The sequence below is a fragment of the Dendrobates tinctorius genome, unplaced genomic scaffold, assembly GCF_039654945.1.
Source record: "Dendrobates tinctorius isolate UK_male_01 unplaced genomic scaffold, ASM3965494v1 ptg000191l, whole genome shotgun sequence".
In the NCBI taxonomy this organism is placed as follows: Eukaryota; Metazoa; Chordata; class Amphibia; order Anura; family Dendrobatidae; genus Dendrobates; species Dendrobates tinctorius.
In genome coordinates this window covers 8,250,680-8,264,909 of record NW_027361858.1, presented here as the reverse complement: position 1 = coordinate 8,264,909, position 14,230 = coordinate 8,250,680, and the positions used below count along the sequence as shown (strand labels likewise).

Genomic DNA, 14,230 nt, shown 5'->3' with positions numbered 1-14,230 from the left:
GATGACCTGCTACTGTCACATATCCATTGTTTTAAGGGTTACTCATATTTTAGTCACATGACATATAGCACACTATTGTAGATTGAAAATTTTGCAGCCTGTGTAGCGGTAGCCTCTTCCAACAAGGAGAACTGATTTGGGTTGAGATGCAAACGATCTCAAATCAGCCATTATTGGTCCAAATTAACATAAAATAAATCTGATGCGTCAGAGATAAGAAAGTACACACAGCCAGTTTATTAGTGTACATTTCTTGTCTGCCCTCAGATCCTGAGCAACATATATTTTATTACACCCCTGGAAGAAAGGGGAATAGGTTGTAAATTATGGATTCTGCAGAAGTCCTTGAAACTTGCTCTGCCCAGTTAACTATACTTCTGTAAATGAAAGGAAAGCTTTAACACAAAGACACCTCTATATAAGAGACAACTCCCTGCATTATTGATGTTATGAATAACACTTTTAAAGCTAATACTAAAATACAAAATTATCAAAGATGTATAGGTATATGTAATTTCTAATTAATAATCAAAGTGTGAATATTTACCATAACACCTGTAATTCCTCTAATTATATAAAATCTTTTTACAGCTGTTTGCCAGTCTCCTTGCTTAAATGGAGGTAGATGTGTAAGACCAAACAGATGCAATTGCCCACCAAGCTGGACAGGGCCTGACTGCTCTAGGTAAGTCTTGTTACCATTGCCATATGCTTCAGTGTAGGCACTGATAATTGTAGTAAGGTGTCTTTGGGGTTAAAGTAAGAGGTAAAGACGTCCTAAGAGTAAGTTCCCATGATAAGTATTTGAGTACACTTTTGAAATCTGCAACACGTCAACTTCTCTTGCCAGACTTCTATAAGATGAGAAAATCCATAGATCATAAGTCATATATCAACAGCAGAAACACAATAAAAATGCATGTAATCCGCACTATACATTATCAATAAAGTTTTTGCACAATTAAGAAGTTTCCAAAATAAAGCAGTTTATTTTGAAATATGATATGCCAAAAAGAGACAAAAACTGCAGCTGAAAAAGCACAATAAAACACATGTAAAAATACAGTGAAAAACTAAATGAAAAAACGCAAGTAACCTAAATTAGCTAATTGATGACACTGAAAATATGGGTAAAAGCTATGAATGAAAACAGTCATTAAAGGATTTTGCCATTACAGTAATTTATATCATATTACAAGTATATAATAAAAGTAATTTATGGAGGGTTGTTAGAGTTCGTGAATCCTGCTAATCTGTTAAAGGGGTTGTCTAGTCCAAATCGATAAGTCAGCAGTCACTGTGTGTGACTGCAGGCTTATGAATCCCCCCCAGTGCATGCACTGTGTGGATTCGACCATTTTTGAGCCGGGAACGGAGGGTATGTAGGCGTTATATATACTCGCAGTCAAAGCCCGTCCAGTGGGAGAGGCCTCGCTCCATAGAATTGTATTGCCATCCAGTGGGTGTGGCCTTCTAGTGGGACGGGCTCTGGCTGGGAAAATAAAAAACTGGAGTCTGAACTGAGAAAGTAAATTAATGTGTATGCACAATGTAAGTGCATATTAACACATGACCATTAACCAGAGACAACAAAAAGCAAAAAGCACAAATATCCTGAAATAAAAAGTAAAAAATAAACTGCAAATAATGCATAAAAGTAATAATAACAAATAATTTATGCATTATTTGCAGTTTATTTTTTACTTTTTATTTCAGGATATTTGTGTTTTTTGCTTTTTGTTTTCTCTGGCTGGGAATATGTATAACTCATTCATACCCTCTGGTCCCAGATGAGAAACTGGTGAATCCCCGCAGCGCCCAAAGATTGACTGCAGACTTATCCATTTAGACCAGACAACCCCTTTAATTTAGTTAAGAGAAATTGCACTCAACTTTCTTTTAGTGAATGCAGCCATGGTTGTAGGTCAAAAGTAGTGGTATGCAGGAAAGCAAATTGTAGGGGTCATTCTGCTTTGCTGATGTCATGACCACTCAGTCCTAGTGCTTGTGGAGGAACATACAGTTAAACCCCACAATTAAAAAGTAATTGTGAATCCTAGTGAAAATCTCTAACTCACTTAGGTGGGAAAATCCCTTGAAATTGAATTTACCAAATCTTTTAAAATTACATAATATATAAAAGCTACATAATGTTATAAATATCCTAGATTAGCTTACACACAATGTATGCACAATTGGGGTTACCCAAAATTTTGCACACTTAAACTTTCAAACTGCTTTGCTCAGGAGGCCCTGTACCATCTTATTAAAGGGGTTGTCCACTAATAAGTTGTCCACTAATAATTGTTTTAAATTTTGGTGCCAATAAAATAAAAAAGCTTATAATCCGCTAATGTGCCGGCACCATTCCAGGGGTGCCGGCATTCGCATTCACAAGACTCTTGTGCGGTTATTATGACGCATGAGCCTGGAATCCAATCAGCACTGGCGTCACTGTCCCCATCTTCATACGGTTCAGTAAGTAACAGGAAGTGAGCAGCAGCTATTTACCCAATATACATTAATTAGAACATGAGCACTTGGGATCCTCTGGTCCCTTATCCCATAACCCTGTTCTTTTCCCTTTTCATTATGTTAGCTTGTTTTTCTACTTTCTCTCCCTATAACACTCATGAGTGCTCTTTTTGGACCATATTCCCAAGTAACTGCATGCTTTCCGTTACTTTCCACAGCATAATATGCATAGCAGGCTAATCTGTTTTTAGAAGTTTGTTTGATGCATTTTAAATTTTGCATGTGTTTTATTGCACATTTGAAACACCATTTTTGAAACTGTTTGTTAGCACTTAAAGATTTTGCACTTACCTAACAATTGCAATATTGCATGTGATTTTTAGGCTCTCAATACAAGTCTTTGGCTGGAGTCACACACAACCATTAAAAAATCGGTCCGATTTTAACGGTCCGAAATCGCACAAAGGTTTCTTGACCAGTGATCCGTTTTTCATGCGATTTTTCTTCATTGATCCGATTTTAATCGCATGTAAGCATCCCTTTGACATCCGTCTGGTGATTTTTATTCTGACCATTCCAAAATTGACAAATAACGGTTTTTAGGCCTGAAACTCATTTAAAAAATCATCCCGCCCTATATTTATGGGCTCTCCAACAGGTGTGAGCCTGCTACCTTTGAAATACAGTCAGTGCTTGGATTTGGTTAGCTCTGCTTTGTGCTAAACATGACAGAAAGGCTCACTTTTAACACCACTGAGCGTGTTCTTTTCTATTGGGTTATATCCTGACGTTTTGGGGAGCAATACCCTGTGATTGTGGAGGCGTAGATGAATGTGGGTCCATCCACTTTTGCTCCGAAGGATATCTAAAGGCCATTTCCACCGTCTCTATACATCTCTGCGTAGCCATCCGGAGAAATTCTATCAATATTGTCGGATGAGCCTTGCTACCTTTGATATTTTGCTTGAGATTGTGCGCCCTGGGATCACGTTTCAGGATACGAGGATGCGCAAAGATATTTATTCAGAGGAGCGTCTACTCCTCACCTTACGGTATGTCTCAAACCAATATGTTGATGATGTGTGAAGCAGCATATTTATTTAACAGACCTTGAATCTTATTTCTTATTGCCCTATTTTCTTAAATTATTTCCACCACATTTCCCCAAAACATTTATATGCTTGTGGCTTACTGAACCAAGCCATGGCCTGTAATTTAATGTTCATCATGCCTACTTTAGAATTCCTCTACTTTAAATGTGTTTGAAACTGTATCTGTTGTTTGTTGGGCTGTGTACTCATGTTTTTTGTTTTTTTTTTTATTTTAGCTTCCTTTCAACTGGCCTTTCATATGCTGGTCTGCATTTAGAATTTTTAATTGGGAATTCCACAATCTCTGGCATTGTACGGTCTACATGCTCCAAAATCTGGACCAGACTCCATCATGTGGTAATGCCGGAGCCCAAAATGCCTGACTGGTTGCGTATCTCCCGTGGATTTGAGGACACATGCCAGTTTCCACAATGTATTGGAGCCCTAGATGGGAAGCACATCCGTGTGCGTAAGCCGCCGAACTCAGGGTCCCAATTCTATAATTATAAACAATATTTTTCTGCAGTATTGTTGGCTTTGGTTGACACTCACTACAGGTTTATAATTGTAGATATTGGGGCCTATGGAAGAACTGGAGACACCAGAGTCTTCAATTCTTCCATTATGGGTCGGCGGCTGCGTAATAATGAGCTTGACCTACCACCACCACGTCAGCTTCCCAACTCAAAGCTGGAACCGGTGCCTTATGTTCTTGTAGCAGATGAGGCGTTTCAATTGAGCAGACATGTCATGAGGCCATATCCACGATGAACCCTTGACCACCGGCGTAGAATATTTAACTTTCGCCTATCACATGCTCGGCGACTGGTGGAGTGTGCCTTTGGTATTCTTACGGCCAAATGGAGGGTCCTACAGTCCGCAATTCAGCTGAGTGAAGCTAATTTCAATGAAGTTATTAAAGCCTGTGTTGTCCTACATAGCTTCACAAGAATTCATGACTGCCCCTCACATGATGATGCTGAAGTGGAGTCTGCTAATGTGTCTAGGCCTAGGACACATGTAAACCCACCCCGTCATCTAATTTCTGGACTCAAAGTACGTGATGTGTTTACAACTTATTTTCTAACACCTCAGGGTGCTACTCCGTGGCAAGATGATGCCTTATCTATGTAGTGCTTTGGTTGTGTTGTGTTCTCATAAAGATTGTTTGCTTGGCCTTTTTTTTTTTTTTTTTTTTTTAAACAGTACTTTTTACTATATCTATCTAACACATTACAGAACATGTACGAACATGAACAGACACACATTGTGAATGTTAACAAGTTTATTACTTGTTTTTTTTTTGGTATTGCCGTACCAAATAACCATAGTAATGGCATATGGCCTAGTGTGATCAGCACATTAGTATTTAACAGTCCAAACCAAAAATGAAACATCATGTATGAAACACAAAACATTACATCAAGGGAAAAAGGAAAACCTACAAGTCATGGTAGGTTGGGGGTGGTGAAGGTGGGAGGCTTGTTTGGATATTTGGCCATGGTTGCTGAGCCACATCTCCATCCCCTTGTGCGCTGGCAGCTGGCTGTGCCATCTGTTGCATCCTGCCAGGATCAATTTGTGGGTTTGGGTAGGGGTAATTTTGATATTGGTGTGGGTAGTCTTGGTAGGGCTGCCCTAATTGCCCATATCCCCCAATATGTCCATGTCTAACATACCCATGTTGTGGCCACCCACCAACATTGGGTACGTTAAAGTGGCCATATTGGGCATGTGCGCCCTGGCCCATATATTGGACCTGTGGAGCCACATTGGGGATGTGTGCAGGCTGAGGCAGAGGTGTTGGCACCCGTGGAGGAGGAGGAACAGCTTCCAAGGATGGTTGACTTGTCACATCAAGTCCAACCAGCCTATCAATTTGATTCTCATCTGACAGCTGCCACCTTTCAAGAAACTGAAACACACTGCGGGGATTATTGGGTGGTGTGCTGGCATCCAGAACGATTTGGAGAGCCCCTCTCGTACGCAGCCTGTACCCATGGGGAATTGCCCTCAAATACTGTGCCAGACTGCGCCCATAAGCCTCCTCCCCATCATCATGAGCAGCTGTGGACAAGTAGCCCAATAAACCTCGGTCCACCTGCATTCTTGTTCCCAAAGGTGCTCCTTCTCTCCTGCGCCTGCCTCGTCGTGGTAGGGCCGAAGGCTGAGGAGAGGGATCCAGTGGCATGGTGGGGCTGCTACTGTTGCCCTGGTCATCATGCTGTGCTGCCTGGCTAACAGATTCTGGTGGTGGTGATCTTGGTGATGGTGGTGTGGCTCTGGGAAGTCCTGCAGATGGGCCGGACCCTGCAGCAACATCTGACTCAGGATCAATCACCACCTCAGAGTCGGAACCCGTCTCCCTCTCTGTGAGGTTTGACTCGGTGCTACAATGGAAAAAATAACATAAATTAAATTTTGCATAGAGAATATCCAAAGTACTACATTAAACCATGCACTTACGGTCTCAGATCCATCACAGGAGCAAGGAAATGTAGGCGGTCGAAGTACAGGTATTTTCTCTTTGTGGTTCCGGCCGCTCCACGGGACCTCAGCTGTCTCTCCCTCCTATATGTGTCCCTGCAGCTGCGCCAACGCCTTGTCACATCAGTCACTACAATGTGAACAAAAACATAGGATTTTGTTACACCACACATATGGCTATGGTATCAAGGGTTTACCTATGCTTAGGCACACATTTTACAAATGATATGATTTATATTCCTGTTGGCTCCACACCAATCAAAAAAATATGGAAAAGGTTGAGGCCTACTACAAAGGACCTTCTAACTAACAGAATTGCTAACAAAATGTAGAAAACCCTGTGGTAATAATGCGAACATCTATGATGTTTTTAGTCATAAAACAAAAGTGATATAGTGGCTAAGATACGGGCAAAAAAACAAGGAGAGTACTGCATTTTGTGGCAGAACAATTAGCTAAATTTTTCAAATTTTGTAAGCCAAATTCGTCATGGTGCCACCAGTCAGGGAGTTGTAATTTAGATGTTTAAAATATGCACACAATAAAAATGGCGGAGCAATTATGTCCAGATACGTGAGCAATGACGACACATATTGGGACTTACATTGAGCAGATTACATTTGGGTATTTGATTATGTGTACACATTATTTCACTTACTAATTTGCTCCCGCTCTTCCCGAGGTCTTGCCGCATATCCAGTGAACATCTGGGCACAGATTCTACTAAACGCTGCCTCCCTGCGTGTGCGGTCAGCATAGTGGGGATCTCTCTGGTCCCATAGTTCTGGCCTCTCCTGGACCAGAACTATCAGCATTTCCACATTGACTGGCGTGGACATGATGGAGGACTCAGTGGAAGCGTTCTTCCTGGTTTTTTTATATGCTGCAAGACAAATTTGCATCCCAAAGCTTCCTTGCCATGCCTCCTGCTATTTCCTGTTGATGATTTAATCGCAAGTCACACGTGTGATGCGTTTTCAATGTGATTTTTAATCGCATCCATAGACTTGCAATGGTGAATCCGATCTGAAAATCGGTGACAATTAGAGTTGAGCGATACCGTCCGATACTTCAAAGTATCGGATCGGAATGGATCGGCCAATCTTAAAAAAAAAAGTATCGGTATCGCCGATTCCGATACCGAAAGTCCCATTCAAGTCTATGGGACTTCCGGTATCGGAATAAGAAAAATCCTGTTTTTCCCTTGTACAGCCTCTCTGGGGTCTGTACGGGCCTTTCGGGGGGCTGTGCCGGCCTGCCAGGGGGTCTGTGCAGGCTCCGGTGGTCTGTGCCGGCCTGCCGGGTGGCTGTGCCGGCCTGCCAGGGGGGCTGTGCAGGCTCCGGTGGGCTGTGCCGGCCTGCCGGGGGGCTGTGCCGGCCTGCCAGGGGGGCTGTGCAGGCTCCGGTGGGCTGTGCCGGCCTGCCGGGGGGCTGTGCCGGCCTGCCGGGGGGCTGTGCAGGCTCCGGGGGGCTGTGCCGGCCTGCCGGGGGGCTGTGCAGGCTTCGGGGGTCTGTGCAGGCATCGTCCGATGGGACTACAAGTCCCATTGGGCGATGCCTGCTACCATGACAGTGATTGACACATTAGCCAATGATGGGACAGTAGTAGTCCCATCATCCGGCTAATGTGTTGAATGTAAAAAAAAAAAATTACATGCTACATACATACAACATGCATACTACATATATGCTACATTCATACTACATACTACATACATGCTACATTCATACTACATATATACTACATGCAACATACATACTACATACATACTACATGCAACATACATACTACATATATACTACATGCATGCAACATGCATACTACATATATACTACATGCTACATACATACTACATATATACTACATGCATGCTACATACATACTACATACATACTACATATATGCTACATACATACTACATGCTACATACATACTACATATATACTACATGCATGCTACATACATACTACATGCTACATACATACTACATATATACTACATACATACCACATACATACTACATACATACTACATACATACTACATGCTACATACATACTACATATATACTACATGCATGCTACATACATACTACATGCTACATACATACTACATATATACTACATACATACTACATACATACTACATGCATGCTACATACATACTACATGCTACATACATACTACATATATACTACATGCATGCTACATACATACTACATGCTACATACATACTACATATATACTACATACATACTACATACATACTACATGCATGCTACATACATACTACATGCTACATACATACTACATATATACTACATACATACTACATGCATGCTACATACATACTACATGCTACATACATACTACATATATACTACATGCATGCTACATACATACTACATGCTACATACATACTACATATATACTACATACATACTACATACATACTACATGCATGCTACATACATACTACATGCTACATACATACTACATATATACTACATGCATGCTACATACATACTACATGCTACATACATACTACATATATACTACATGCATGCTACATACATACTGCATGCTACATGCATGCTACATACATACTACATACATACTACATGCTACATACATACCACATATATACTACATACATACTACATACAATACATTCATACAATACATACATAGACATACAGTACATATAACATAGAGTAACATACTTACCAATACTTGTCACATTGTTCCCTGAAGCCATTGTCTTTTACGGAATAAATATTAACATAACAAACCACAAAAATACTCACCCACGATCCGAAGCAGTCCACGAGTGTGTCCCACGACGATCTTGGGTAGAGAACTGCAGCATCAGCTGTTGCTGCCGTTCTCTACGGGCTGCAGGAATCCAATGACGGAAGGTAGGTATCCTTCCGCACTGTATTCCTCCGCCACTTAAAAAAAAAAAAGTCCCTAGTCTCACTTTATGCCATTGCTGTGTGGGAAATTCCCACGCAGCAATGGCATAAAGTGAGACTAGGGACTTTTTTTTTTTTAAGTGGCGGAGGAATACAGTGCGGAAGGATACCTACCTTCCGTCATTGGATTCCTGCAGCCCGTAGAGAACGGCAGCAACAGCTGATGCTGCAGTTCTCTACCCAAGATCGTCGTGGGACACACTCGTGGACTGCTTTGGATCGTGGGTGAGTATTTTTGTGGTTTGTTATGTTAATATTTATTCCGTAAAAGACAATGGCTTCGGGGAACAATGTGACAAGTATTGGTAAGTATGTTACTCTATGTTATATGTACTGTATGTCTATGTATGTATTGTATGAATGTATTGTATGTAGTATGTATGTAGTATATATGTGGTATGTATGTAGCATGTAGTATGTATGTAGCATGCAGTATGTATGTAGCATGCATGTAGTATATATGTAGTATGTATGTAGCATGCAGTATGTATGTAGCATGCATGTAGTATATATGTAGTATGTATGTAGCATGTAGTATGTATGTAGCATGCATGTAGTATGTATGTAGTATGTATGTAGCATGCATGTAGTATGTATGTAGCATGTAGTATGTATGTAGCATGCATGTAGTATGTATGTAGTATGTATGTAGTATATATGTAGTATGTATGTAGCATGTAGTATGTATGTAGCATGCATGTAGTATATATGTAGTATGTATGTAGCATGTAGTATGTATGTAGCATGCATGTAGTATGTATGTAGCATGTAGTATGTATGTAGCATGCATGTAGTATATATGTAGTATGTATGTAGCATGTAGTATGTATGTAGCATGCATGTAGTATGTATGTAGCATGCATGTAGTATATATGTAGTATGTATGTAGCATGTAGTATGTATGTAGCATGCATGTAGTATGTATGTAGCATGTAGTATGTATGTAGCATGCATGTAGTATGTATGTAGTATGTATGTAGTATATATGTAGTATGTATGTAGCATGTAGTATGTATGTAGCATGCATGTAGTATATATGTAGTATGTATGTAGCATGCATGTAGTATATATGTAGTATGTATGTAGCATGTAGTATGTATGTAGCATGCATGTAGTATGTATGTAGTATGTATGTAGCATGTAGTATGTATGTAGCATGCATGTAGTATGTATGTAGTATGTATGTAGTATGTATGTAGTATATATGTGTTATGTATGTAGTATATATGTGGTATGTATGTAGCATGCATGTAGTATGTATGTAGTATGTATGTAGCATGTAGTATGTATGTAGCATGCATGTAGTATGTATGTAGCATGTAGTATGTATGTAGCATGCATGTAGTATGTATGTAGTATGTATGTAGTATATACAGTGCCTACAAGTAGTATTCAACCCCCTGCAGATTTAGCAGGTTTGATAAGATGCAAATAAGTTAGAGCCTTCAAACTTCACACAAGAGCAGGATTTATTAACAGATGCATAAATCTTACAAACCAAAAAGTTATGTTGCTCAGTTAAATTTTAATAAATTTTAAACATAAAAGTGTGGGTCAATTATTATTCAACCCCTAGGTTTAATATTTTGTGGAATAACCCTTGTTTGCAATTACAGCTAATAATTGTCTTTTATAAGACCTGATCAGGCCGGCACAGGTCTCTGGAGTTATCTTGGCCCACTCCTCCATGCAGATCTTCTCCAAGTTATCTAGGTTCTTTGGGTGTCTCATGTGGACTTTAATCTTGAGCTCCTTCCACAAGTTTTCAATTGGGTTAAGGTCAGGAGACTGACTAGGCCACTCCAACACCTTGATTTTTTGCCTCTTGAACCAGGCCTTGGTTTTGTTGGCTGTGTGCTTTGGGTCGTTGTCTTGTTGGAAGATGAAATGACGACCCATCTTAAGATCCTTGATGGAGGAGCGGAGGTTCTTGGCCAAAATCTCCAGGTAGGCCGTGCTATCCATCTTCCCATGGATGCGGACCAGATGGCCAGGCCCCTTGGCTGAGAAACAGCCCCACAGCATGATGCTGCCACCACCATGCTTGACTGTAGGGATGGTATTCTTGGGGTCGTATGCAGTGCCATCCAGTCTCCAAACGTCACGTGTGTGGTTGGCACCAAAGATCTCGATCTTGGTCTCATCAGACCAGAGAACCTTGAACCAGTCTGTCTCAGAGTCCTCCAAGTGATCATGAGCAAACTGTAGACGAGCCTTGACATGACGCTTTGAAAGTAAAGGTACCTTACGGGCTCGTCTGGAACGGAGACCATTGCGGTGGAGTACGTTACTTATGGTATTGACTGAAACCAATGTCCCCACTGCCATGAGATCTTCCCGGAGCTCCTTCCTTGTTGTCCTTGGGTTAGCCTTGACTCTTCGGACAAGCCTGGCCTCGGCACGGGAGGAAACTTTCAAAGGCTGTCCAGGCCGTGGAAGGCTAACAGTAGTTCCATAAGCCTTCCACTTCCGGATGATGCTCCCAACAGTGGAGACAGGTAGGCCCAACTCCTTGGAAAGGGTTTTGTACCCCTTGCCAGCCTTGTGACCCTCCACGATCTTGTCTCTGATGGCCTTGGAATGCTCCTTTGTCTTTCCCATGTTGATCATGTATGAGTGCTGTTCACAAGTTTGGGGAGGGTCTTAAATAGTCAGAAAAGGCTGGAAAAAGAGATAATTAATCCAAACATGTGAAGCTCATTGTTCTTTGTGCCTGAAATACTTCTTAATACTTTAGGGGAACCAGACAGAATTCTGGTGGTTTGAGGGGTTGAATAATAAATGACCCTCTGAATAAACTTTTCACAATTTAAAAAAAAATTAAACAAAGAAATAACATTCTTTTTTGCTGCAGTGCATTTCACACTTCCAGGCTGATCTACAGTCCAAATGTCACAATGCCAAGTTAATTCCGAATGTGTAAACCTGCTAAATCTGCAGGGGGTTGAATACTACTTGTAGGCACTGTATGTAGTATGTATGTAGCATGTAGTATGTATGTAGCATGCATGTAGTATATATGTAGTATGTATGTAGCATGTAGTATGTATGTAGCATGCATGTAGTATGTATGTAGCATGTAGTATGTATGTAGCATGCATGTAGTATATATGTAGTATGTATGTAGCATGTAGTATGTATGTAGCATGCATGTAGTATGTATGTAGCATGCATGTAGTATATATGTAGTATGTATGTAGCATGTAGTATGTATGTAGCATGCATGTAGTATGTATGTAGCATGTAGTATGTATGTAGCATGCATGTAGTATGTATGTAGTATGTATGTAGTATATATGTAGTATGTATGTAGCATATAGTATGTATGTAGCATGCATGTAGTATATATGTAGTATGTATGTAGCATGCATGTAGTATATATGTAGTATGTATGTAGCATGTAGTATGTATGTAGCATGCATGTAGTATGTATGTAGTATGTATGTAGCATGTAGTATGTATGTAGCATGCATGTAGTATGTATGTAGTATGTATGTAGTATGTATGTAGTATGTATTATATATGTGTTATGTATGTAGTATATATGTGGTATGTATGTAGTATGTATGTAGTATGTATGTAGTATGTATGTAGCATGTAGTATGTATGTAGCATGCATGTAGTATGTATGTAGTATTTTTTTTTTTTTTTTTTTTAACATTTAACACATTAGCCGGATGATGGGACTACTACTGTCCCATCATTGGCTAATGTGTCAATCACTGTCATGGTAGCAGGCATCGCCAGATGGGACTTGTAGTCCCATCGGACGATGCTTGCACAGACCCCCGGACATCAGCACAGCCCCCCGGCAGGCCGGCACAGCCCCCCGGCAGGCCGGTACAGACCCCCACAGGGTGCACAGACCACCGGCAGGCCGGCACAGCCCCCCGGCAGGCCGGTACAGACCCCCACAGGGTGCACAGACCACCGGCAGGCCGGCACAGCCCCCCGGCAGGCCGGTACAGACCCCGGGCAGTCCACACAGCCCCCCGGCAGGCCGGCACAGCCCCCCGGCAGGCCGGCAGAGACCCCCGGAAGGCCCGAAATGACGGCGCATCATGATGCGCACACACCGCGCATCATGATGACGTCAGGCTGTCAATCAACTTTGAACTTCCGATTCCGATGCCGACTTCCGATATTGAAAAAATATCGGAAGTCGGTATCGGAATTCCGATACATCAAGTATCGGCCGATACCCGATACTTGCGGTATCGGAATGCTCAACACTAGTGACAATCGTAGAATGCTGCGATTGTCTCGGTCCGAGGAACGGATCCGATAAAAAAACGCATGATGGGAGCAGCACCATAGAATAACATTGGGACGAATGCAATGCAATTTTTTATCGCATTGCATTCGTCCAATTTAATCGCTAGTGTGACTCCGGCCTTTTTAGGAAAAAAGCACAAACTACACAGTTCCATAGAATTTTTAAAGAGTCCAGTGGGCACAAATTTTCATGAAATCGCATCCACTTTGCTTGCACTATGACATACAGCAAATTAGCTGCAGAAAAAAACTTGCAACATTAAACTACGTTGGAATATTATCTAAATTTAAAGAATGTAGAAAATTATGCAATCATGGCAAAAAGTGGTTGCACCTTTGAAATTGTTCCAGAAAATGAAGTATTTCTCTCATAAAATTATTGTAATTACACGTTTTGTGATGCACGTGTTTATTTCCTTTCTGTGTATTGGAGTACCACAGAAAAAAGAGAAAAAAAGGCAAATTGGACATAATTTCACACAAAACCCCAACAATGATCCAGACAAATTTGTTGGCACTTTTCCCAAATTGTGGGTGAGCAACTTGTTTCAAGCATGTGATGCTCCTTTAAACTCACCTGTGGCAGGTGAGGGCATTATGAAAATCACAACTGAAATCAGATAAAAAGAGAAGCTGACTCAGTCTTTGCATTGTGTATCTGTGTGTGCCACACTAAGGCTACTTGCACACTTGCGTTATCAGTCGCAGCGCTTGGCTGCCGCTAAGCTTCGCCCCCGGAGCTCCTCCTCTGGGCGCTGCATGCAATCAGCATACCCTATATTTAGCGTTGGGTACGCTGACGCCAAACGCACCATGTTGCATTTTTGTGCGCTCGGTGCAGCGCAAAAAGTGTGCATGCGCCTGCAAAACCGTACCAGCGCACAGCCAGCTTACCCAACGCTAAATATAGGGTACGCTGATCACATGC

At 41.3% G+C, this 14,230-nt stretch overlaps 1 protein-coding gene across 2 annotated transcripts in view; it reads left to right on the top strand.

Annotated features, from left to right (window-relative positions):
• Positions 1 to 14,230, top strand: part of SVEP1 (sushi, von Willebrand factor type A, EGF and pentraxin domain containing 1) — a 543,713-nt gene that overhangs the window by 521,072 nt on the left and 8,411 nt on the right. For both annotated transcript variants that reach the window (XM_073552438.1, XM_073552437.1), the window contains one exon: positions 592 to 685. In XM_073552438.1, the coding sequence (XP_073408539.1) occupies positions 592 to 685 (94 nt within the window). The remainder of the gene's footprint in view (positions 1 to 591; positions 686 to 14,230) is intronic.